This window comes from Sciurus vulgaris (genome assembly GCF_902686455.1).
Source record: "Sciurus vulgaris genome assembly, chromosome: 16".
NCBI classification, from domain to species: Eukaryota; Metazoa; Chordata; class Mammalia; order Rodentia; family Sciuridae; genus Sciurus; species Sciurus vulgaris.
Window position 1 is genome coordinate 33,713,453 of NC_136477.1, and position 23,448 is coordinate 33,736,900.

Consider the following 23,448-nt stretch of genomic DNA (forward strand, 5'->3'; position numbering starts at 1 on the left):
GTCCTTAGGCAAGTTACCTAATTTCTCTGAGTCTCAGTGTCTTCCAGTGTATGTAACTTGTACAGCTGTTGTGAAGATTAAATACAATAAAATATTCAAGTAAAGAGAATTAAGGAATAAGAAATTTATTATAGGAATTGGACCTTAGACAAACATAGTAAGATCTAACAAAGAAAGTCTATATGGGGAATTGGAAATCAGAAAAAAGTCACTAATCAGCCTGTCAGAAGAACTGGCAAGGGCAGCCAAGTTGTATCTTATCGGGGAATTTGGGAATCCAGACATGTCTGATTGACAAACCGTGACTGTGAAAGGGGCTGGAGAAAGAAAGCTGTTTCCTTCGTGTAGCTGAACTGTCTGTGGCTCAATGCCCAAGCATGGAGATGAAGGGAGAAGAGAGGAAGGACTGGCCTTAGCATACTGGCATGCCAGTGTGTACCCATCACTGCATTTGACCTTCGAGATTGTTGGAGAGGCTGGATCCTACCACACCTCTGCCAGAATGCAGAGCCAAGAGCCCAGCAGAAAAATGGATTAGGAAACCACCACCGAGGGCAGAACGTGACCCTCTTGAGCATGCACATGCATACCCTGCTGGATTTCAGAAGTGTGATGGACCGGTGATTGCCCTGTGCCTCCTGTTCTTTCACGGGAGTTCTGTGGTGCTGCCATGACCTAGATCACTATTGTACCTTGTGTGTGATGTTGTGTTCTTAGTTTGTGGGTTGCTGGATCAAGATCAGCTGCAGCTGAGCAGCCCCGTTTGCCTACAGACTGATTCAGAACTGAAATCCTGAACTTCAAGCCTAATTCTATAGTGGGATAAGAGTTTCAGATATCTGGGATGGAAATGGGTATAGTTTGTGAATGAGAAGAAAATGGCTAATTTGTAGTTGGAGGCTGGAGTGACAGATTGCAAACATGGCTTAAAATGTCCTCCTTCCCAGCAAGCACACCTCTGGGCAGTGGGACAATGCAGTCAGTCAGCAGGAGGCCAGCTGTTTTCCTGTATCCTTGAATCCAGTTGTTTTTGTGACTTGCTTTAACCAGTAGCATACAGTAGCATACAGCAGGAGTGAGGTTGTGTGATATCTAATCTGAAACCTCAAGAGTCTCTGTAACTTTTGCCTTCGCTGTCTTCAATTTTGTGAGCAAGAGCAGTCTAATCTATTTGATAATTAAAGCCCACATGGAGAGAGAGAGGCCCAGCCACCTCAGTCTTCCCCACTGAGCTCTGCTCTGAGTCAGTGAGCAATTTGAATATAGTGATGTGAGCAAGCCTGGGAAAGATCAGCAGAATCCCCCAGCCAACATCCAAGAATGAACACGTTATTTTGGCTTTAAGCTACTAAATTTGGGAGCCATTTTTTTAAATCCAACTAGAAGTAACTGATATGCCCTGTCAATAATTTATTTTCCTGCTTAATCCAAGTAAGTCGTAGTTGTTTGTGTCTTCACAGGGTTGTTCTATTGGATAAGTATGTGGCTATTTATAAGAGGCTTGCCAGAAATCTGATTCATAGCCCTAAATAAATGCTGGATATGATTACATGAAATAGTTCAAGATGCTGTTGAGGTAGGGATTGTGGACCATCCTTAGTGGATGCAGTAGACCTGGTGCAGGAGTTCCATGAGCATCAACAACCCTGTTCCCACAAATTCAAAGGGAGAACATTTGCTAAATAATCTATATGAGCTTGTAAAGCTCTCAAGTCCCAAGTTCCTACACATAATTGATCAAACTCTCCTTGGGACATATTCTAGATGGATCCAAACTCCTGCTTCCATGGGTCTCAGTGGAGAGGGGTAACCCATGCCAGTGTGGTGGCCATCTGCTATGGGCTGCTCTGTGGTGCTTCACCTCTCAAAATCAGGGTGGTCCAGAGACATGTGGGCCTCCCCCAGCCTTCCTACGTTTGTCACTGGAGAAATGCCATCCATCATCACTGTGGTGACTCTCAGGCAACTTCAGAGTTTTAAAAGATTCGATGATGATACATAGTGGGGGTTGGGGGGTGGGGGGGTGAAAGAAGAATGGAGGAACTTCAGATTACGTAGAGGGAAATGAGAGGGGGCAGGGGCAGGGGGTAGGAAAGATAGTGGACTGAGACAGACGTGGTTACCCTAGGTACATGTATGATTACACGAATGGTGTGAATCTACATCATGCACAATCATAGAACTGAAAAGTTGTACCCCATTTGTGTACCGTGAATCAAAATGCAGTCTGTAAAAATGAAATAAATAGTGATTTAAAAAAAAGACATGCTCGAATTTTATGCTGAGGAGGTAGATTCTGTGTGATGTAAAAATGAGAGGGAAGATGTTGGTGGCATCCTCGTTTTCTTCTCAACTTCACTGAGCAATCCAGCTCTGGCCTCACCTGTGTTCTCACTATTCAGCAGTGCATTAGCCCTGCCAGTGGCAGAGTCCTCTCTTCTTGGAAGGCAGTTTAGACCACTTTATATTTAAAGATACCCCTTGGAGAGGTCTTATTGCTATTCTAAGCAGCTTCTCAGTGTTTATTACAACCATATTTAGTAACTCCACGAAGGAGTTTTGGTGAGTTTTCTGCATCTAAGGATGGTCACATGGGACTGTCCCAGCATGAGTGCTGAGGTGCAGAAGAAGTGAGAGTAACTGCCCGCTTCTTGACTAGAAAGTGATTTGCCAAAGCCCCAGTCAGGAGTTAGAACCCTAGGCACAGATGAGACCCACATTAGAGTTAATCAACAGATCATGCAAATTAGGCACCCATTTATAGCATTTATTTAAATTTTCACTTAAATTGCTGGTTAAATGGAATACATTTAAAATCCTGAAGTCAACACTTGAGCAAATTGGTTTTAAAACTAGATATTAAATTGCAGCACGTTGCAATTTAATACATACTTCCCAGATAATTGCTTATTGCTTTAAGAGTACAAAATATGTGTCCAAATAGTTTAGCGTGGTTGACGAGACACGGGAAGCAATATCTTCAGTTTGCCTATTTTGGGAAACAAAAGCAGAATGTGATAATTATTTAACAAGGTATCCAGACTCAGGCTATCTGGCTTTGAATTCTGGTTCTATCACTGCTTAGCTGTGTGATTTGGATAATTCTCTTCATCTTTCTGGCTCAGCTTCCTTATCTGGAGAGTGGAGTTAATAAAGATGCTTTCATCAAAAGATTGTGACAGGGAAGAAATGAGTGAGCCAGATGAAGTGCTAGCTTAGTACCTAGTCCATTGTAAGTAACCATAAAATGTTCACTGTTATTTTGTGAGTGCAGTTACATTTTTGCTTTCTTTATGCTAAACTACAATTAAAATATCTGCTAGAAATATAATATTACCCACAAGGCTTGAATCTGTGGCTTGCATTGTATTTCTGTTTGGCAGCATCGGCCTGGACCCTTTTCATGAAGACAGCTCTACACTCACTGACTTCAGGCATCCAGAACTGTACATATGGAATGTTAAAACAAAAACAACAACAACAACAAAAAACCCCACCATGCTTATTTTGTAATAGTAACTGAGTGACCTTGAAATTCTGGAGAACAATAAAAAAAGATGAAGAACTCGCATTGTCCCAAGACTTGATTAGTTAAGCGCCAAGATGGTTTTAATTTTCCTTAGTTGTAAATGGCTACAGAGTCCAAGTTACTCAGAGTATTAGTCATGGTTCTCTAGTTTCACAGACTGTAGAATGACTCTTGCTCTCTAAGAGGGAGAGTTTATTGGGAGGATCTGGAAAAGCACATAGAATTGGAGAAAGGTGGTTAATGAGATCTTGGGAAATGCAGGAACCAAAGCAACTCTGGAGATATGGGACACTTGGAATTTAGGGGTACCAACCTAAGGATTCTTTCTTTACTCAACGGACAGTGTTACAGAGACAGGCTCCTGGGGTATGGATGGATTCAGTTCGAATGCTAACTAGGCCGAGAGTATCTCCAAGTAAACAAGCAAACTCAAAACTAATGTTCACTCCACCCAACCTTACACCTAAGAAAACCAAATGAAGCCATGAATCAAATCTGGTGTTTCACAAGTATCTGTAGTCAAGAAGTAAGATGAGGAATAAGTGAGGACAGCCAGCAGAGATGGCAGAGAAGGAAAATGCTGGCAGGAGCTGTGACTCGCAGGGAAAAGGTACTGAGGATGAAGAGCAGAAAGGCCAAGTGAGTACACATCCCCAGAAAGGTCCTGTACCACAGTGCAGTAGGTACCACTGAGTCAGAGCAAAGCTTATCATCCATAGCCAGGACCAAAGGAGGGGGAGGACATTACCTAGTGGGTAAGCTTAGCCCAGTTTTCTCATGGAGCCCACTGCATTAAAGGCCTTCCAAGAGAAATGTTATTCATCAGAGAAGCCCATGAGATTTCAAGGTGGGCAAGGAGTGGTTTAGAAATCTGTCAATCATATGACAAGCTCAGATGTGCAACAGCATCGTGTATAGATTGTCAAGTCCTCTTTGATCAAGCAATAGGGAAAGATGTCTCAGAAAACCTCCCCTGGAAATATCAGAAGGGTATCTAATGGCTGGCCTGGTGCCCAGTGAAAGGAAAACATTTTTGAAATTAAAAAAAAGTAAATAGGGTTTACGGCTCACCAAGCACTCATTGGCCACCAACAGGGAACTATTTTTCTGGTTGTTCAAGAGACGGCCTTCTAAGGAGCCAGTGGTTTTTATGGACCTGGCTCTTTTGTTGAAGGAGGTGACTTGATGTTACAGTAGGATCTGAATCATCTGACAGGGTGTCTCTGATGCTAACATAGCAGGATCTCATAAAATAAAACCCTGGGTGATGGGTACACACCACAGAAATGTTATACAGTTATCTGGGTTCTGCAAGAGAGGAGTTGATACACAAAATGATTTCTTTCCCTGTCTTATTCTGTTCACTGTTTCACTCAAATATTATTTTAGAACATAGACATAGTAGAGCACAGAAAAGCTATCCTCTTCATGAGCAGTAGTTGAGCTCATTTCCAATATGTTCTTGTAGGGGAAAGTACAAATTAAATAAAAACCTTCTCTCCTGTTTACTACTTAGTTCATGTCCTCTCTCTCCCTGGTCTGGATTGTTGTCATTGCATCTCTCTGCCTCCAATTCTTGATTTCCCATCTGAACTCCACACTGGTACCCACTTCATCTTTCTAAAGCACTCTTCTCATCCCATCAGAAGTTCTAAGGGGCTTCCTCTTGCCTGATCATCAGACTCCCCAGGGCCTCCACACTCTCTGTAAGATTGGTCCCTTCTTTCCTTGACAGACACTGGTCCTTGTACAAACACAAGTCCTCGAGCTTTCTGGCCTCACACGTGTACGCACTTTCTTTTCTACTGTAGTTCACTTTGTTTTTATTTTTCTTGGTACCAGGGACTGAACTCAGGGGCACTTAACCTCTAAGTCACATCCCCAGCCCCTTTTTTATTTTTTTTTCTTTTGAGACAGAGTCTCACCAAGTTGCTGAGGCTGACTTTGAACTTGAAATCCACCTGCCTCAGGCTCCCAAGCCCCTGGGATTACAGGTGTGTGCCACGAGGCCTGGCTCACATTGCTTTTTATGTCACAGATGTCCTTTTATGTCTTGAATGTCCTTGCCATGACCTTTGTTTCCACCCTGTTATCACCAATTCATGTGAATCAGTCAAAAATCGTTGATCTCCCAAACACCACTCTTGCCTAACTTGCTCTTTTTCCCAGCATTGCCCCATATCAATATAGGGTATCACCATTCACCATCTATCCACACTCGGACCCCCATCCTGATAATGACCTTAGATTCTTTTATTTCCTTGACCCCCACATCAGTTCCTCAGCAAGTCCTTTCAGCTTTACCACCAAAATGTCCCCCCAATTATATCACCTCACTCCCATCTCCACTGCTGATTTCCAGACCAAAGTCACCATTATCTCTTGCCTGGACATCTGCAGTAGCCTTCTAAGCAATTTCCCTATTTCCACATCTATCTTCTGACAGTCCGTTCTCTATATGACCCCCATAGTAATGTTCTATAAGGTAAACTAGCTCATGCTAGCCCTCTGTCTAAAACTCTCAAGTGACTGCCCGTCTTTTATAGTAAAATACATCCTTACCTGGCCTGCTCCCAGTCTGTTTTTGCAAATCTCATTTTATTTCTTCCTTCCCCTTGTCTTTGCACTTGAGCCATGCTGATCTTTTTCTATTTCTTAATCAATTTATTGATTATTTGCATTGTCTGCTCCTTCTTCCCAGACCACTCTCTTTCCATTTCTTTTCATGTCTGGGCTCCTCCTTTTTCATGTCTTAATTCAAATATTTCATCTGCAGAAATTCTTCCTAAACATATCTGAAATAGCTCCCTGTCCTTATTTTATCAAGTCAGGCAATTTCCTTCAAAGCATTTATCAGAGTTACAATTATCCTAATGATTCATCAGTTTGCATTTTTATTACCTGCATCTCACATCCACCCCGTCTGAATGTAAATTGACCTGTCTTCTTGTTCATTCCTCAGTCATAGGTGCACCACAGTGTTCTGTGCATACCAGACAGTAAATAAGTATTTGTGAGTGACTGAATGAAGAGCCATCTCAGATGCCACCTGACCTGGAACTTTCTGCTTCTCACATTCAGAAGCAATACCCTTCTCTGAAATTTCTGTGCATGTTTTGTCTGACCTCAAGGATCGTACTTTATTCTTCTATGGTAGGATTCCAAGCATTCACGAACATATCTAATTCCTATTGGATTTTGAGGTCACCATCTGTATGTCTGATTCATATATGAGTTTCCCATAGTACCTGCCACAAGATATTGCACATAGTAGGAATTCAATCAATATTTCATGAAAATGTAAATTAAAAATGTATCTCTTTTCTGTGGATTTCAGCTAAGAATTCAATCCCAAAATGGGACTAAAGGAATGATTTTTTTTTTTCTCTTTTCTTTTTCAGTCCTTTTCCCCCTTTTGCATTTAGGCACCCCTCTCAGATAACTAAAGTTGTATCATTGTTAGGTCATTTTCTTCTTTGACTTCTTATCTGCAGTTGCACTCTGAAAGCTGTTCAGCCCCTGCGCCTACTTCTGATCCTCCCCAATCACAGGGCTAGATTGAGAAGCTAAGTTGCCATTGCAAAAATCTTCAGAGCCTCGGTGGTAACTTCCCTGTGTTATTATTACTTCTTAATTTTTGTTTCCTATAGTCTTCTTCCTTGTAGGTTTACCGCAGTTACCCTCATTGGCATGTTTATTTTTTAGAAAAAATGGCTTAAAGGTGATGTGCCTTTTAAAAGACATGCAAGCAATGTATAAGTCTGCACTGGCTACGTCAGTGAAATGAGGCACTACTCTTTTGAGCTGAGGAGGAGCTCCTGACTTAGAAAACTTCTGAACAGAAGGACAGAAGGATATATCTTCAATTTTTTTTTAAACTTTGATTTTCCTTTGCCTCAGTTTCCTAAATAGTCTTGTTCAAGACTTTTGGCAATCTGGGAACAGAAACGCTGTATGGTTTACTTTCCTATCCCCACGCACCTGACTAAGTGCTTGACACATAGTAGGTTCCTGGTAACTTGTTTATTAATATCTCCCTAACTTTTCCCCAGACTTTGCTTCTCAGTCTTTCCTGGTCTGGTTTACTGACTCTCTAGGTCCCAACCCTCAGGCTTTTATTGGTCTCCAATATCTTTGCATGAATTTTCTGAAGGGTTCCTTAGCCTTCAGAACCCGGTTGCTTGGATTCATTTTGGATCCATTGTTTTTCCTTTTCTGTCCTTTGGAAGCAAACATTATTTTTCTACTGTTAATTTGTTCTTAACAATTAAAAAGTCTTGGATGGGATACTTTGCTCTTTTTGGCAGATGTTCTGATAAAAACCTAAGGCTGTTAATTATAACCTCTACCTGAGCCAACAGTGTAATGTGCATGCCAAAAGAGAGTCCATATGGACTTCGTCGCCTTCATCATTACCATTTATTGAGTTCTTTTACACTGTTTCTGGCACTTTCCTAAGTGCCTTGCGTGAATTAGCACATTTTGACCCCTTCAATGACTCAAGGTAATAGCCTGGCAATTTCCCCTATTTGCCAGAATAGAAATATGGATTTCATGGAAGTTAAATATTATGGGTAAGTTCACAGCAGCAGATTTAGAATTTGGACCAGGATTTGCATTTGCCTAGTTTCAAAGTTTTAGCTTTGGAATCCACCAGGGTGCTAATGGAAGCTTATTGACAGAATCATGGTAACCAAAGGACAGGAAACATGAGTTCATCTATTTAGGGTTGATAAGGCTCCACCTGGAGCTTTGTGCTATACAGTATTTTATAAGATAAAAGCAAACTGGCTCACAGTAAGGATCATGGGCTATCACAAACTACTGAGAAAAAAACTGGAACAGTCTTAACCGTAAAAATGAAAAATTTAGACGAGAACTGATAGAAGTTTCACATATTTGGGTTAGAGTCCTGCTGAAGAGAAGTTAGACTTGTTTTGTCATTTCATTTACTGTAAAGTCCTGTACAAATGATACAAATGCATATTTGAAGTCTGTCTCCGAAGCAGCTTTGTGAACCATTCCGGCTGTCAGTGGGAGTCACTGGCTTAAGAAGTGGTGGGATTTCAAAATTATTACTATTTATTACCACAGATATTCCAGAAGAAGACAAGTTGCCTCATTCAGAGGTCCTCCCTGACACCTCAACATTTCCTCTAAGCCCAGCCCTTAGCCCCAGATGTCTACATTATTTACATGTAAAACGTTTTCTTGTTGTCTTTCTCATAGCACTTGACACTTACAAACTTCAACTGCAGTTATTAATCCTCCGAACTCTCAGTCATCGAGGACAGGAACTGAGTCTAATTTCTCTTGCTGTTGCCAGTTACTCCCTAACATTGCCTTGTGAATTGTAGATGCCCGTAAAGCAGAACCTACTGCTCCTTCACAGAACTGAAGTACCCTGTTTACCTCCTCAGTGTCACTACAAACTGGTTCTATGACCTTGGACAAATCAGTTACACCCAGTAAAACCTGCCATCCCTTAGTTTCTTCCTCTATAAAACTGAGTAACTAACTGAAGTTTTTGTTACAATTAAATTTGTCAAATCCATAAGACTTTTTAGAACAGGGCCTGGCACATTAAAAAACTACCATATACATATCTTATAATTTTTCAGTACTTCATTTCCCAGTGAGACTTTGGGCTACTCAAGTGGAGGCTCCAGTCTATGTCCCCTTATGTAATACTTGGCACATGGTAGGTGATTGATAGATGTTTGTTGAAATGAATACATAATCATTAAAGGATGAGAGAGAACCCAGACAACTGAAGAGGTAAGAGTTTGAAGGGACCCTTAAGGTGATAAGTTCCTTCTAAAAGTGTTGATTCCCAAAGCCACCTGAATATTAGTTAATTTTAGTATTATTGGTATAATTTAGAGTGCCCCACCTAGAACTGAATCCAGGAATCTGAGTCCTTACTACTTCTTCTAGTAACTTCTAGAACCTAATGCAGTACTTTTCTTGGATAGTCTCCCATTGTATAAATTAGGAAACAGGCATAGAGAGATCCTGTTAGCCCAGGATCAGAGAGCTTGGGAGTGACTGAGTGAGATTGGAACTTTAGCTCTCTTAATGTTTAGATTATTGGGTTGTGGAAGGGAATTTGGGGGGGTTGTCTGAAAAGATTCAGATGATGCGACCTCTAAGACAACTATACTGTTGGTCAGTCAGCCCTCAGAGTTGTTGAAAGCCAGTTTACTGAACTCTGACAACAGGAGACGTGGATATCTTCCCTGTGGGAGTTTACAATCTGGAACAAGAATGGAGACCTCAGCACAGATAACCACAGTAGAAAGTGACAGGGCGAGCTGTGTGGACAGCTGCCTACCCAGTGTGGGCTGAACTACTTGGCAGCCCTTTTGTGTCCTGAATACTGTGAAGGAGTCCTACTCTGCTCACAGGGGCCACTCTGACCCCTCATCATCCCCTTCCACAGAAGACAACTCAACAGTCACTTGGTGTAGAGTTCATGGCACTAGCAATGTGATCATTCTAAGCAGACCTCCCTTTATCCTGTCATAGCTTTCCACCACATGCAAATCCTTTTATGCGTTTCTGTACTTAACAAGTATTATGGTGGCCTACTACAGTTAGCTAACGTTTCTTGAGATGGCTCATATTATGAGATAGCTAACTTGAGTTTATTGAGTGCCCACTATGTGTTGTTTGAAGGCTTTATCTGTATTCATTCATCTAATTCTTTGCCACTTTTAAATGTTTGAAACAATATTGGAGATTGGATTTAATGTTTCTAAGTAAGAGAGAGTTGTGCATCCTCTGAACAAAGCAAACGCTGAGTTTATGTACAGTTTGGGAAGGGATGGACTTGAGATGTTGGCGGAAATGCTAGAGTGGGAATGTTTAGGGATTGACTGGCTTTCAGAGGGGAGTGTGATTCCTGGGTGGAGACTCTGGTGGATGGATTGACTTTCAGAAGTCAAATGACCACCAAAGGAAAAGAGAGAGAGAGAGAGAGAGCAAAGAAGAAGCATGAGCTGAGAGAGAGAAGAAGGGAAAGGAGAGGAAAGTGAGAGTCTTTTCTGCATGATCTCCTTTACTAATCCAGAGACCATGGACTCCAGTGTGCCTCCTGACTCTATTGCCAAGTTCTTTCAGCCCCCAACCTATCTCTTCTCAAGCCCATCAGTTCTGTTCTGTGTCTACTGCATCCCAGTCAATGGTGTCTCCTGCTTGGTTAGGTCCAGGCTCCTCCCTGGGCAGGCAAATCAGAAAGGCATACAGATGATCTGCAGTGGCAACTCAGAGGATGTTGTCACTGGTTGTTTGAAGGAACTAGAGCAAGTGTCTTTTGTTTAATGGTTAGCCAGTACTTATCAAACCCCCTCAAACTGCCAGGAATGTTCTGGGTGCTGCAGAAACAATGGTGAAACTAGCAGACTCAAGCTCATGTTTGCATCAAGCTTTACTTCTTCTGGAGAGACAGAGGTTTAAAAAGATATGTTAATTCATACAGATATCACGTGTCACAGGGTGGTCCCTGCTGTGGAGTCAAGGTAGACTGAGAAGGTAGTAGAGAGAAGGGGTTATAGCATCATATAGTATTGTCAAAGAAGGCTTCCCCAGAAACTGATGGTTAAGAATAGAATTAAGTAATAGTGAAGAGACCAAAGATGAAAGAGCTGGGTAAGCTTAGAAGACATAGGATAAGAAGAGGTCTGAAGCTGAAGAGATAATGGGGGAATGGGCTCATATGGGTTGTGGGGGTCTTTATGAGGATATTGGAATTTAGTTTGATGAGATGAGAAGTTGTGAATGGTTTGAGTAGAGGAGCCATCATTTGACATCACCTATTTTCTCACAGGGACATAGGGGCTGTTATATTAAGAACAGTTCACAGGTCATGCAGAGAGTAGATGGGGACTCAGGGTTAGCTGGCAGCCTACTGCAGTGATCTGAGCATTGGATGATGGTTTGGATTAAGGTGGCAGAAGAAGTAGGCAGCCTCTGGATACATTCTTCATGGAAGATCCTTCCAGTTGAAAGACTTGACAAATACCACCATAAACCCTAGCTGTTATAAAGAGAGCTCTGCATGTGCACACTCAGAGGACCCAGCTTGGCCTTTGGTCTCCAGAGGTGTTTTCCAAACTGGACAAATGAAAGGGAAACAGGCACATCTGGCAATAGAATAAAGCATAGCTATGGAGAAAACAGATAATCCAGACCCACCTCTTCATAGTCTTTTCATTGTTTTTTTCTCCTAATGGTATGAATTTTAGGGATATCTTTAATTGATGGATGTGAAGACAGTGATGGTTTAAATTTCACTGCTATTCTGGTGGGAAGTGGGTGTTTGACATTTTTTTGAATTTTATCTTGTGTGTGTATGTGAGAGAGAAAGAGGGAGAGACAGAGTCAATTTGTGTGTGTGTGTGTGTGTGTGTGTGTGACGGAGGGAGAGAGAGAGAGAGAGAGAAGGAGAGAGAGAGATGGACAGGCTGAGAGAGGTAAGAACTGGAGCTGCTGCTATTCCCTGGGCAATAAAGGCCTGACATCCTACTAATGAGGTTAAAAAAGTCTAACGTTTTCTGTGTGCTTAATAATAGCACTGCCTACTGACATAACCAGGGTTCCCAGAATAATTGCCCTCTTTCCTATTTTATTTTTAAGACCTAAAAAAAAAAAAACAAAAAGAAAAAAAAAATTTTTGAGGGGAAAGTACCTTTGGATACAGAACATTTCCATTTTCAATCTCAGTTCTAGTGCTTTCACATTTGCCCCTAAACCCTGTCAAATGCTTCCTTTCAAGTGAGAGATAAGTGAAAGTGAAGGGTGAGACCGAAATTCATTGCTGGAGTTCTGGATGGTTCCTCCTTAGTGAGAGGATGTGAGATTGAGCCTTTGCTGCAGTTCAGTCTTTCCCAAATTGGAGACTCATCCCGTGACAGTTTTATCTCGTGCCTTTGTGGGCACCATTTGTAGTTGTCAATAACAAAAATGAAAGGTTTTAGAAAGTTGCAGAATTTTACCAGAACATTTAAACTTTGAGAAGAAAATGATCTGAGGCATAATAAACGCTAATATGGTTGGAGCCTTCTGTAAGAAAGGAATTATTTGAGAGGCATATATTTAGAGAGTTTTTTTGTTTTGGACAGGCTATCAGCAGGTTTAGGTGGATTTAAGTGGAAGGTACTTTGAGAGGTGCAGTGCTGAGAAGTACTGCAAAACTGTTTCTGTAATGCACCTTATAAGGAGAGCAATACTGATTCGAAAAAGAGAATATGATCAAATCAGAGCTTGTGATAGATATTGGTTGACGATTTGGATTAGGTTGCCAGAATTATTTTTGTGGTAGGTTATTTTGAGTCAGCAGTAACCTTTCTTCTGAGATACAGATTTCCATGTTGACTTTTAGCCTTTAGTCACTCTCTGGCTCTTGTACCTTCCTGAGCGTGTTCTGTTCCACCCTTCTGCTCTAAAACTGCACATGTGAAAAGTCTAAAGTTATTAAAGACAAGCTCCCACACCCTCCTACCACTCATTTCTTCTCATACTTTCTGCAGGAGGTGGTTGTGAGCTTAGGGTGGGACTCTGAGGGCCAAAGCATTGTCATTCAAATATAGGCTTAAAATTAGTAAAGTGTTTATCTTGCTCCTTCTCCCTTAAAAATTATTTATTAAAAGGGTACACACGGTTAAATCGAATGAATAATAAGATAATATGTGTACCATAAATAGACACAGGCCTGTGCTGCCAAGACCTTTCCATACCTGTGTTCAAAAATGGGTGCAAACGTGAATCACATGGGCTGTTTGCCTTTCTGGTGTTCCTCCACGCTCCCTGATGCTGACCAGCATACTGCATGAAAGGGAAATAGAACCTTCTTCCTGTGCAGATGTTGACATTTAGTTCACGGAGAAACTGACTGAGAACTACATATACCTAAAGGAAGAGGGTACTTCGGTTTAGAGAAACATGCTTTTGCAAGTCAGTCTTTTAGGAAGGAAGCAGATACCTCTCTCTGCCTTTGAAGATTGCAATATTTACTTTCTTGCAGGTGACCAGATGATCCCTCTTAGTTCCTTCTGTAATTCAGATACATCAAATACAAGATGGAACTTTATAAAATTCAATTTGGTATTCCATTGCAGAAGTGCATTATTGCTTCCTTGAGGAAAACAATCTGTGTAGGGCCAGGTGACATTTTCTTTACTTCTGCACAGAGTTTCCCCCAAGGACTCAGCAATGCCGAGTTCATTTGCTTGAGGAAATGTAGACCTAAACTTCCTACCTCAGTTGTATGATATGTCTACTCAGTGTACCAGATCCTGAAAGTTAGAACAAATATGCTGTGTATTTCAAAGGGCTACTTACTCAATAGAGGTGATATTGATTCCAGGTAAAATTTGAAGGGCTCTTTTTCCCCTTTCTCTTCTCCAAATGCTCAGTTCCCCTCCCCACCTTGTCAGCTTATACCCTATTGTGGGGGGAGGAGGGATGTATCTAAGGAAGGGATCTGATGGAAATCATTGGTACATGTTTGGGAATGCCAGAAAGCGTTCTACTCTCTTCTAGGGTGATAGTTTTGTAGATCATCTTTCTAATTATGGAAGACATTATTTTTTCAACTTTATCCCCTTTCAGCATGGGCCATGTTGCATACCATGGCTTTCTTCCTGATCAGACCTGAAATTATACTGAACAGGGGTCATCCACTCCATGTGCTAACTCAGCCTAGCACAGAGGAGCTACACACGATAAGGTAGATTTACTTACCCATATATCATGAGCTTTATGAAATTTCCTTAGCTATGTCATGCCATTGGGCACCATAAGAAATTGTTGATTTCAAAGCCTCTAATGGCACCTTAATGTATTAAAAGAAGGTATGCCACTTGGAGCTGGATAGTGATAATGTTCCTTTGTTCATTTTTTCTTCCTGCCTGTGTTTCATTGTGCGAACTAAATAGATTACCTCTCAAACACAATTTGTCTGTGTGCTTCTAGGTGATATTGATCAACAAGAGATGGTTCCAAATATGAAGAGCATTGTTCTTGTGGATGGGGTTGTACTGAATGGCCCTACGACAGATGCAAAAGCTGGAGAAAAGTTTGTTGAAGAGGCCTATAAGCTAATAATGGAAGAGGTAGTTTTGAAAGCTACAGATATCAATGAAAAGGTAAAAATATATACTTGTATGAATATCTGGGCACAGTGGTGTGTGTCTATAATCCCAGTCATTTGGGAGACTGAGGCAGAAATGGGAAAAATAGGTCTTTCCTGTATCTGTGTATCTTTCTTTAAGGGAAATGAAAAATATAGACTTTCATTTCCTGTGTACTCTTGTCTCAAAGGATGATGTCCAGATATCAAAGTTTGGGCCATTTCCCTCCCTCATCCCCACTCAGTGTCTGCTTTCTTTGAGGACTAACTTCTGACTGATTGACTGGCAGCCATTATTTGTTGAGAGATCAACTGGGACACCAGGGCTTAACCAGATAACAGCCCTGAAGCACAGAGATGAAGCGTCCTGTCCTTGGTAGTAATCTGGATTATAAATGATCTGCTGCTATGATTTGCACACTCTACAACACACTGTTTTCTCTTCTTTCCTTTCCTTTCCTGTCCTGGCCCTTCCGCTCCTCTCCTCTCTTCATCTCTTCTTTCCCTTCCCCCCTCTTTCTTTCTTTCTTTCTTTCTTTCTTTCTTTCTTTCTTTCTTTCTTTCTTTCTTTCTTTCTTTCTTTCTTTCTTTCTTTCTGTTTCTTTGTTTCTTTCTCTCTGTCTCTCTGTCTCTGTCTCTGTCTCTGTCTCTGTCTCTCTCTCTCTCTCTGGATGGAAACCAGGGCCTCATGAATACTAGGTAAGCACTCTCCTCCTGTGCTGAATCCCCCAACCCCTCTCTATTTTATTGTAATTACCTTTCATATTGCTAATGAAAATCAAGCAGAAGGTTGAAGAGTTTGTGAAAAATCCTTTTTCATTTATCTAACATTCCTTCCCAGAAACTTGTCTGAGCTGAGACTATAAATCATGGATTAATACATCTGACCCCTGGCTGATACCAATTACTTGTTCTAGGTTTGAAATACAGGCTCAAATTGTTATTAGAACTACTACTAATAACATCAACTCTCAAGAGTGTTTACTCTATGTTAGGTACTGTTTTAAGTACTACCCCATGTGTATTTGTGTATTTGATCCTTAGTGGCAGTTGCCAGAGGCTGGAGAGGATGGGGGAGGCAGGCATGGGGAAGATGGTGAAGGGGTATTAAGCTACAGTTAGAAGAAAAATAAGTTCCTTAGTGTTCTATTGCCCAATAAACTGACTACAGATAATGTGCAATATAATTCAAAAAAGCTAGAAGAAATGATTTTGAATGGTTCCATTACAAATAAATGATAAATTCTTGGGGAGATAAATATGCTTTTCCTGATTCGAACATTGTTCAACGTATGCTTGTATTGGAATATCACATGGACCCCATAAATATGTACAATTTTGTCAATTAAAAATTAAAATAAAAATAGAAAAACAACCCTAAGAGATAGGTACTATTTACAGTCCCATTTTAGTGATGAGGAAGAAAGTTAGGGACATAGCGATCAAATATCTTGCCCAAGATCACCCACTAGTGAGTATCTGAGCTGGAACTAAATTCCAGGCAGTCTGACTTTAGAGTCTGCACTCTTAACTTCTCCATATGCCTCTAAAACTCACTAAATCACCTCTTATGACACTGATCATGTGTTGGAATTGGGTTACCAACAAATGAGCACATGGGAGAGACCCTCCAAATTATATTAGCAGGAAATAAAACTCAAATTAAAAGAATTTTGAATGTGGTGGTATTTATTTTGAATTCATGGTCCCAAGCATTTGAGAAAACTAATAGAATAGATTAACATGACCTGTGAACTTGGAATTGTTATGTTCAAGGCAAAAGTGCTGATGGTATTTCTTATCCATTCAACTTATATATTTATAATTGCATAGTTTTTGTCTTTTCTGTATTTTTGAAATCCTTTGGACCTGGTGTGCTTTGGAACCCACTGCTCCTCTGGCAAGTGTGTTTTTAAATTGGCCTTTATTCAGTCATTAAATATTAACTGAGTGTTAGCTACTGGTGAGGCATTATATTCAGCCCTGGAGGATACAAAGAAACATAAGATAAAGACACAGCTTTGAACAGAATTCATAATCTAATTGGAAGGATAAATTTTCATTGGAAAAAGAGAAAAGAGGTCCCAGCGAGAATGTGATAAATGCTGTGAGTTTGGGGCAGACTTTCGGGATTTCACAGAAGAATGGGAACTTTGCGCTTTGATGCAGAGAGTAAAGTTTGAAATCTAGGGTGGAGATGCTTCTTTCCATGTATGTTAAAGAAAGCAGGAAGGCAAACAATGCAAAGAATACTGCAAAAGTGCAAGATGCACCTGCGTGTGGTGGTGTATGCCTGTAATCCCAGTGACTCTGGTGGCTGAGGCAGGAGGGTCACAAATTTGAGGTCAGATTTAGCAACTTATGGAGCCCCCATCTCAAAATAAGAAGTAAAAAGGGCTGGGAAATGTGACTCAGTGGTGGAGTGCCCCTGGGTTCAATGCATGGGGCGGGGGGAGCAAAAGGTTTTTTGCTTTTTTTATTTTTTATTTTTTTCTGGAAAGAAGGGCTTATATACAGGGGACTAATGGGAGTTGAGGTGAGAAGGCTTGTGATCCTAAGTTACCAATTAAGGAAGAACACATTGATCACAGTATGGTATATGTGCAGGAGGTCAATGCATGTGAAGGTAGATTGAAAGCATTTAGGGGCTGGGGAGTGAGGGGAAGTTTTTGTACTACTAACTTAACCTTTGTCTGAGATTCAATAGGGCACCATTAAAAGGTGACCTGAAGGTACACTTGTTGAGATGATTATTCTCAATACCCTCTCTAGTAAGCATTCTTTCTCAGCTACTTAAAAAAAAAAAAACTTGATTTACAATTTATATTCAGTAAAATTTATCCCTCTTGTTGTGTAGTTTCATGAGCTTTGACAAGTCAAGCCACCATCACCATGATAAAGATATAGAACAGTTTCAGCTCCCTCCCAATTTCCCCGTGCCCCTCCATAACCAACTGCTCCTGGCCAGATCCTACCCCTGGAAACCACTGGTCTATTTTCTGTCCCTTTAGTTTTTGTCTTTTCTAGGATGTCATGTAGATGGAATCATGTCAGGAGTAGCTTTTTGAGACTTACTGTTCTCCCTCATCAAAATTCATTGGAGACTCATCTGTACTGTGAGTGTATCCACAGTCATTTCTGTGGGTTGTCTCAGGCATTGTGCTATCCCTCTTCTGGTCATGGCTACCCCATCAGTTTAATTTCATACTTCTCACACAACTTGATAATTCCCCCAACTTCCCACATCCCAGGCTTCTCACTCCCTGGTTATTCCCTGGTCTCTCTCCTTCCCACCTCAAAAGGAAACTTCCTTTTTAAGATTGTCTACACTCCCTCCCTCCCGTTTCTTCACCTCCTACATCCTCACTTAGCCACAATCTGGCCTGCGCCCCCACCTGTCTAAGTCACACTGCTCTTGCCAAGAACACCTCCTTGTTGATAAATCCCATGAACACTTCTCAGTCTTTATCTCATTTGGCATCTCATCAGTATTTGGCAGTGGCAACCATCTTCTCCTTAAATTATTTTTCATTCTTGGTTTTGGTGGTAATGAATTCTCCTAGGATTCCCCCTTCCTCACTGGCCTGTCCTCCACCTATGAGGTCAGCTCCCATGCACATCCCTTATGTGTTCCTGTGCCGTCTCCTCCTCCCTGTAGTTTCTCTCTGGGCTATGACATCCATCCACTGCCATATAATCATGTAGCATGGAACTTTGACCGTAATATTTCATAAAAGCCTCAGACTGGCTATTACACCCGTTTTGCATGTTCTAAGGGTGCCTTGAACTAAATATGCTCAAAACTCATCATCCTCACCCTACCTTCAACCAGATCTTTCTCTTGATAGCCCACAAGACCATAAGATATTGTGTCCAAGACAGAAACTTCAGAATTCTCCTTGACTTGTCCCTCTTTTTCATCCTTAAAATCTAACTCATCCCCATGTTCTATTGATTCTGCATTCTAAATACCTCTAAAATTATATTCTTCTTTACTACAGCACCTACCCTCATCCAGATAACCACCTTCTCTTTCCTGCTCTAATACAATTTCCTTCTATTTGCAATTCATTTGGAATTTCCACATAGCAACTAAAGCTATTGTCTAAAACACACATGACCATTTTCTTCCCCTGACCATTTTCTTCCCCTATCAGTGGGTTTCATAGAGCCAAGTCAAACTCAGTAGTAGGTTTCATAAACCCTACCATGATTTAGCTTTATCTCTCCACTTATTCATCTACTTATTCAACGCACCTATATTGAGCACCTATTGTGTAACAACAGACTCTATGTCACTTGCTTGGGATCAGTGAATGAATAGACCAAGGTCTTCACTTTCACAAAGATGATGTAGGACATAATAAGTGAGCAAGACAGTATGTTGGAACATTATAAATGCTGTGGAGACAAGAAGAGTAGAGAAAGGGGGCCACTGATAAAGATTGGGTAATGGACAGGTAACTTTAGCTTGATTCATTTTTTTTATTATTATTATTATTATTATTTTGTGTCACTTGGATATCAATTCCCCCAGGAAATTTTTGACCATGAAGATTTAAGATGGGACCTCTCCTCTGTCCCAACCATATCTGCATTATTCTTATAACTCTTTTTGAGCTGAAGTAGAGTGACATTCTCAAATCTCCATGTCTCCCAATTGCCTGGGAGCTTCATAAGGGCCAGGTAGATGCTAATATCTTTTCCATCCTGGGCTTCTGCCATGTTTGGTTAATTACATGCTGCTGCTGAATCTCCAGGTGTGTGAGTGGCAGCCTCCTGAACAACTGAAACAACTTCTTGACTTGGAGATGAGAGACACAGGCGAGCCATGTGACCGGCTGTTGAAACTCTGCCAGGATGTCATACGCTTCAGTGTCAAAACAAGTAAGAACCTTGTTTTACTTCCTTGAACTGCACTTTGAGAAGTTCTTAAATTTTTAAAACATTTATTTACCTCTTAAAAGAGTGAGTCTGATAATGTTTATTGGATGAGAAACCTAGACAAAAAAAAAAAAAAAATTGTGGTTATGTTTTTACAATGGTTCATTTAATTCCTAACCCAGGTTTGTTGTCAAGTTCAAAGATAATAGGAAAAATTTTGATGTTGGTATTTTAATGTAAATATTATCTGTTCCCTGCCAAACCCCGTCCTCCCTTTATAAACAAGACCATATATTTTTATCACTGCTACTTATTATTTCTTGAGTTGGTCCAAACTGGCAAATGATGTTTTGATTCTATGAATTTGCTAAGGGATTTTAAGTCTTTATGGCTGGTCTATACTATGCAAAAAAATATGTTCAAGAACGTATCTGTAATATAAACAGGAAGAGATTTATCTGGAAGACACTGATTAACTCTTGGAAGTTGCTAATCACTAAATTATTTTTATCAAATCTGGCAGGATCAAAAAATGAAAACCTTCAGGCAGATGTAAGAAAAATGAAAAATGAATGTGTGGCAAGTTTTGCTGCAATTGCTTCACAATAAATCCCATAGCCACTGTGATCTGTTATAAATGTAGTGACTTGACATCAGTCATACATGAAAGCACTCTTCCAACTTGACTGTTAATGACTTAGTCACCCAATGAGCAAGTTCCAAAAGTGGGAGAATAACTTTCCAAAGTATGCATTTCTCTGTGTGATTGTGAAGGTAATCCAGTGCTGAAAACCATATAGGCATATTATGCTTTGTGAATTCTGAGACTGGACTAAATTTAGTGGAAAGAACATAATAAAATCCTGGCTAAATATAATTGGTTTATATTCCCTTGGGAAAGTCTGGTGTATGTATCAAAAACTCAGTTAGCATTTCAAAAGCAGAGATACATATCTTATTATTATAGTGCATGTCAGAAGTGTAGAATGACATTTAATGCAGTAGATTTTTCAGTTTACTGGATATTTTCCATAATGTTACCATGGAAATCAATCATAAATTAACACAGAACTAAAAAAAATCTTATTAAAATTACTTGTAGCAATGTCTGGTTTCCTTTGCCAGATCAGAGGAAGTTTTCCATGTTTTAATTGAAAAGACATTTTCTTTTGAGATTTTTTTTTTTTTTATTGAATCCCTAGTTTAAAGAAGAAAGAAGAGCATGCAAGTTAAATTCTGTAAATTGTAATGAGGGGTCACTAACTAAAATGGAATTCCTAAAATTAGAACTAGACCCCCTGCCTCGTTGTTCTTTGTCCTGCTGAGCTTCCTATGACTGAGAACGTCAAGCCAGTTAGCCCAGTGTTTGGTGTGAATATCTGCACTGTGTAAAGCCAAGAACCTTTTGAGACCTTTCACATGAGGAAAAAAAAGGAAAAAAAGTGGAAAGTTGGAACTAGATGTTGAATCTTAAAGGAGGCTACATTTGAAGTTAGTTGAATCAGAAAGTGTATGTACGCGGCATGATGAGTCACATCTCCATCTACATGCCAGCCACACAGTCCAATCTGGAAAATGAAAAGGCCCCTTGTAGCCTGTAGCCTGAGGTGAACCCTGTTGGTGAGTGAAATGCTTTTGAGGTGAGGGAAGTTGACACTGCTATTTTCTGAAGACAAAGGCAGCAGGTACTTGAACAGTGTTCAGATCCATTTCTCAAGGATTCAAGTGGGATGTGGATGGTAAAGAGCAAGACATTGTCAGAGCTCTTAAGAGAAGGCTCGAGTTTCACTTAGACTTAAGAAAGGGTTATGAGCTAGGTCTTCAACATTGCTTTTCTATATAATCACCTTTTGGATGCTTTTTAATACTGAGATATAATTCCTGTTTGATAAAGGGCGCACATCTTACATGCTCAGCTCAATGAATTCGTACACATCTGTACCTATGAAACCACCACCCAAGTTAGCATTTAGGACATTTCTAGGACCCAGAGGCTCCTGAATCCCCTGCCCAGTAACAGTTTCTTCCCCAGCATACCCAGCATTCTAATGTCTCTTTCCATAGGTGGCTTTGCTGATTTTGAGTGTCCTATAAATTGGATCATGCTATGCAAATTCTTTTGTGTCTTCTCGCTTGCATTGTCTGATTTATTTGTGTTATTATTGTATTGATACTATTTTTCTTTTGATTATTGCATAGGTGAATACTTTGTTTTAAATTTACAGACCACCCAAGATTTTTCAACCAGTTGTATGCTGGACTTGACTATTACTCCTTGGCGGCCCGATTTATGACAGAAGCATTAAACCCTAGCGTGTAAGTACCATGCTACTAGAATTCCCCACCTAACAAGGATAAGAGAGGTTTCCTTAAATAGATGCAATTTTATTTCATGAATTTCTGTTTAATGGTTTCTTGTATCATAAACTATGGAACAGTCTTATGATACCAGTGTTCAAGGAGCTGTTTGATTTGAACAATTATACCATAAAGACGAGTAAGGCAGGCAACTACCTCCATGTTACCTTCATTGAACAGATGAGAAAATGAACTAAGTAGCTTTTCATTCATTTCTGCATGAAAAACCATCTGTGCTCAGTGCCGGGGAGGGACTTTGAATAAAAATAAACTTTGACTCTGTCCTCCTGAAGCATAAAATCTGGTTAGAGAAAGAGACATGCTAGTCAAAAATGGTATTAGTATAAAATCCAAACTCTTATGTGCAGGAGAGGTACATAGTGCTATAAGTGTAAATGGGGAAGTTTCTTCTAGTTGTGAACTTAGGAAAGTCTTCTCAGAAAAAGTGACAGCTAAGAGCTAAAGGATGAGTAAGAGTTAACTGGATAAAATAGGAGGGACCTGTTTCCAGTAGAGAGAGTTGCACATACAAAGGCCCTGTGGTGGGGGCAGCATGACATACTCTATGAATGGAAAGGTCAATGTGGGTGTAGCTGACAGAGCAACAGGGAGTGTAGAGGAGGACAAGACGGGGGAGAGAAAGAGAAAGATGCCAGACATGCAGAGCCTGGAGTTATTCTAAGTACATTGGAAAGTTCTTGAAGGTCTCTAAATCACTGGATGACATTTGCTATTAAAAAAGTTGCTAGAAATTTGGAAAGTATATTTGAGGGTATCAGTTAGGGAAGGATTTCCTTAGGTGAGAAACAATAATAGTTTGGACTTAGGTGAAAGTGGAAGGGATAGAGAGAAAAAATATATTTGGAAGCTCGAACATAAACGAATGGATAATATGTAGGATGTTGAAAATGAAGATAAGAGGGAAGTTTCTAAGATAATGCCTAAGTTTCAGGCTTTCCTAGTTGGTTCATTGTCATGTCACTCATGGATACAGAAGAGGGAACCAGTTTTCAAGTATGCAGTGGAAAAACCCAGATCAAGGCTTCAATGTTCAACTGTGGACATTTGAGTTTGCAGGGACTTTGAGATATCCAAGAAGATAGACCAATTATGCTGAGACATATATGGGCCTGAAATTCTGGTATCCATAAGAATTAAAAAATTGTTGGTAAAATGAGAGTAATTGGAATGAAGAGTGGGTATGGATGAGATTACTGAAGCCAGTGATTCTTATCCCCACTGCCCATTAGAATCAACTTGGGAACCTTTAAAAAAAAGTTGGTGCCTGGATCCTAACTCAGACCAATTAAATATGAATTTCCATGGGTACGTCCCACATAGGGATATATTTGCATGTAATTTTAATGAGCAGCAAAGAGTGAGAATCACTGTCATGAGGAGAGAGTGTACAATAAGGAGAGGAGGGGGGCTGTCTTCTGTACTGGGCCTTGAGGCATCCAACAATTATTGATTAGGAGTAAAATCATCCCATCAGGAAGAGAGACTAGGAGAAAATCAAGAGGGTCTGCATGGAAGACAGGAGAGT

General features: G+C 40.4%; 1 protein-coding gene across 1 annotated transcript in view; it reads left to right on the forward strand.

Annotated features, from left to right (window-relative positions):
* Positions 1–23,448, forward strand: part of GADL1 (glutamate decarboxylase like 1) — a 506,342-nt gene that overhangs the window by 357,399 nt on the left and 125,495 nt on the right. The window contains exons 5-7 of the mRNA XM_079113990.1: positions 14,504–14,676; positions 19,421–19,547; positions 21,770–21,860. Coding sequence (XP_078970116.1) covers positions 14,504–14,676; positions 19,421–19,547; positions 21,770–21,860 — 391 coding nt within the window. The remainder of the gene's footprint in view (positions 1–14,503; positions 14,677–19,420; positions 19,548–21,769; positions 21,861–23,448) is intronic.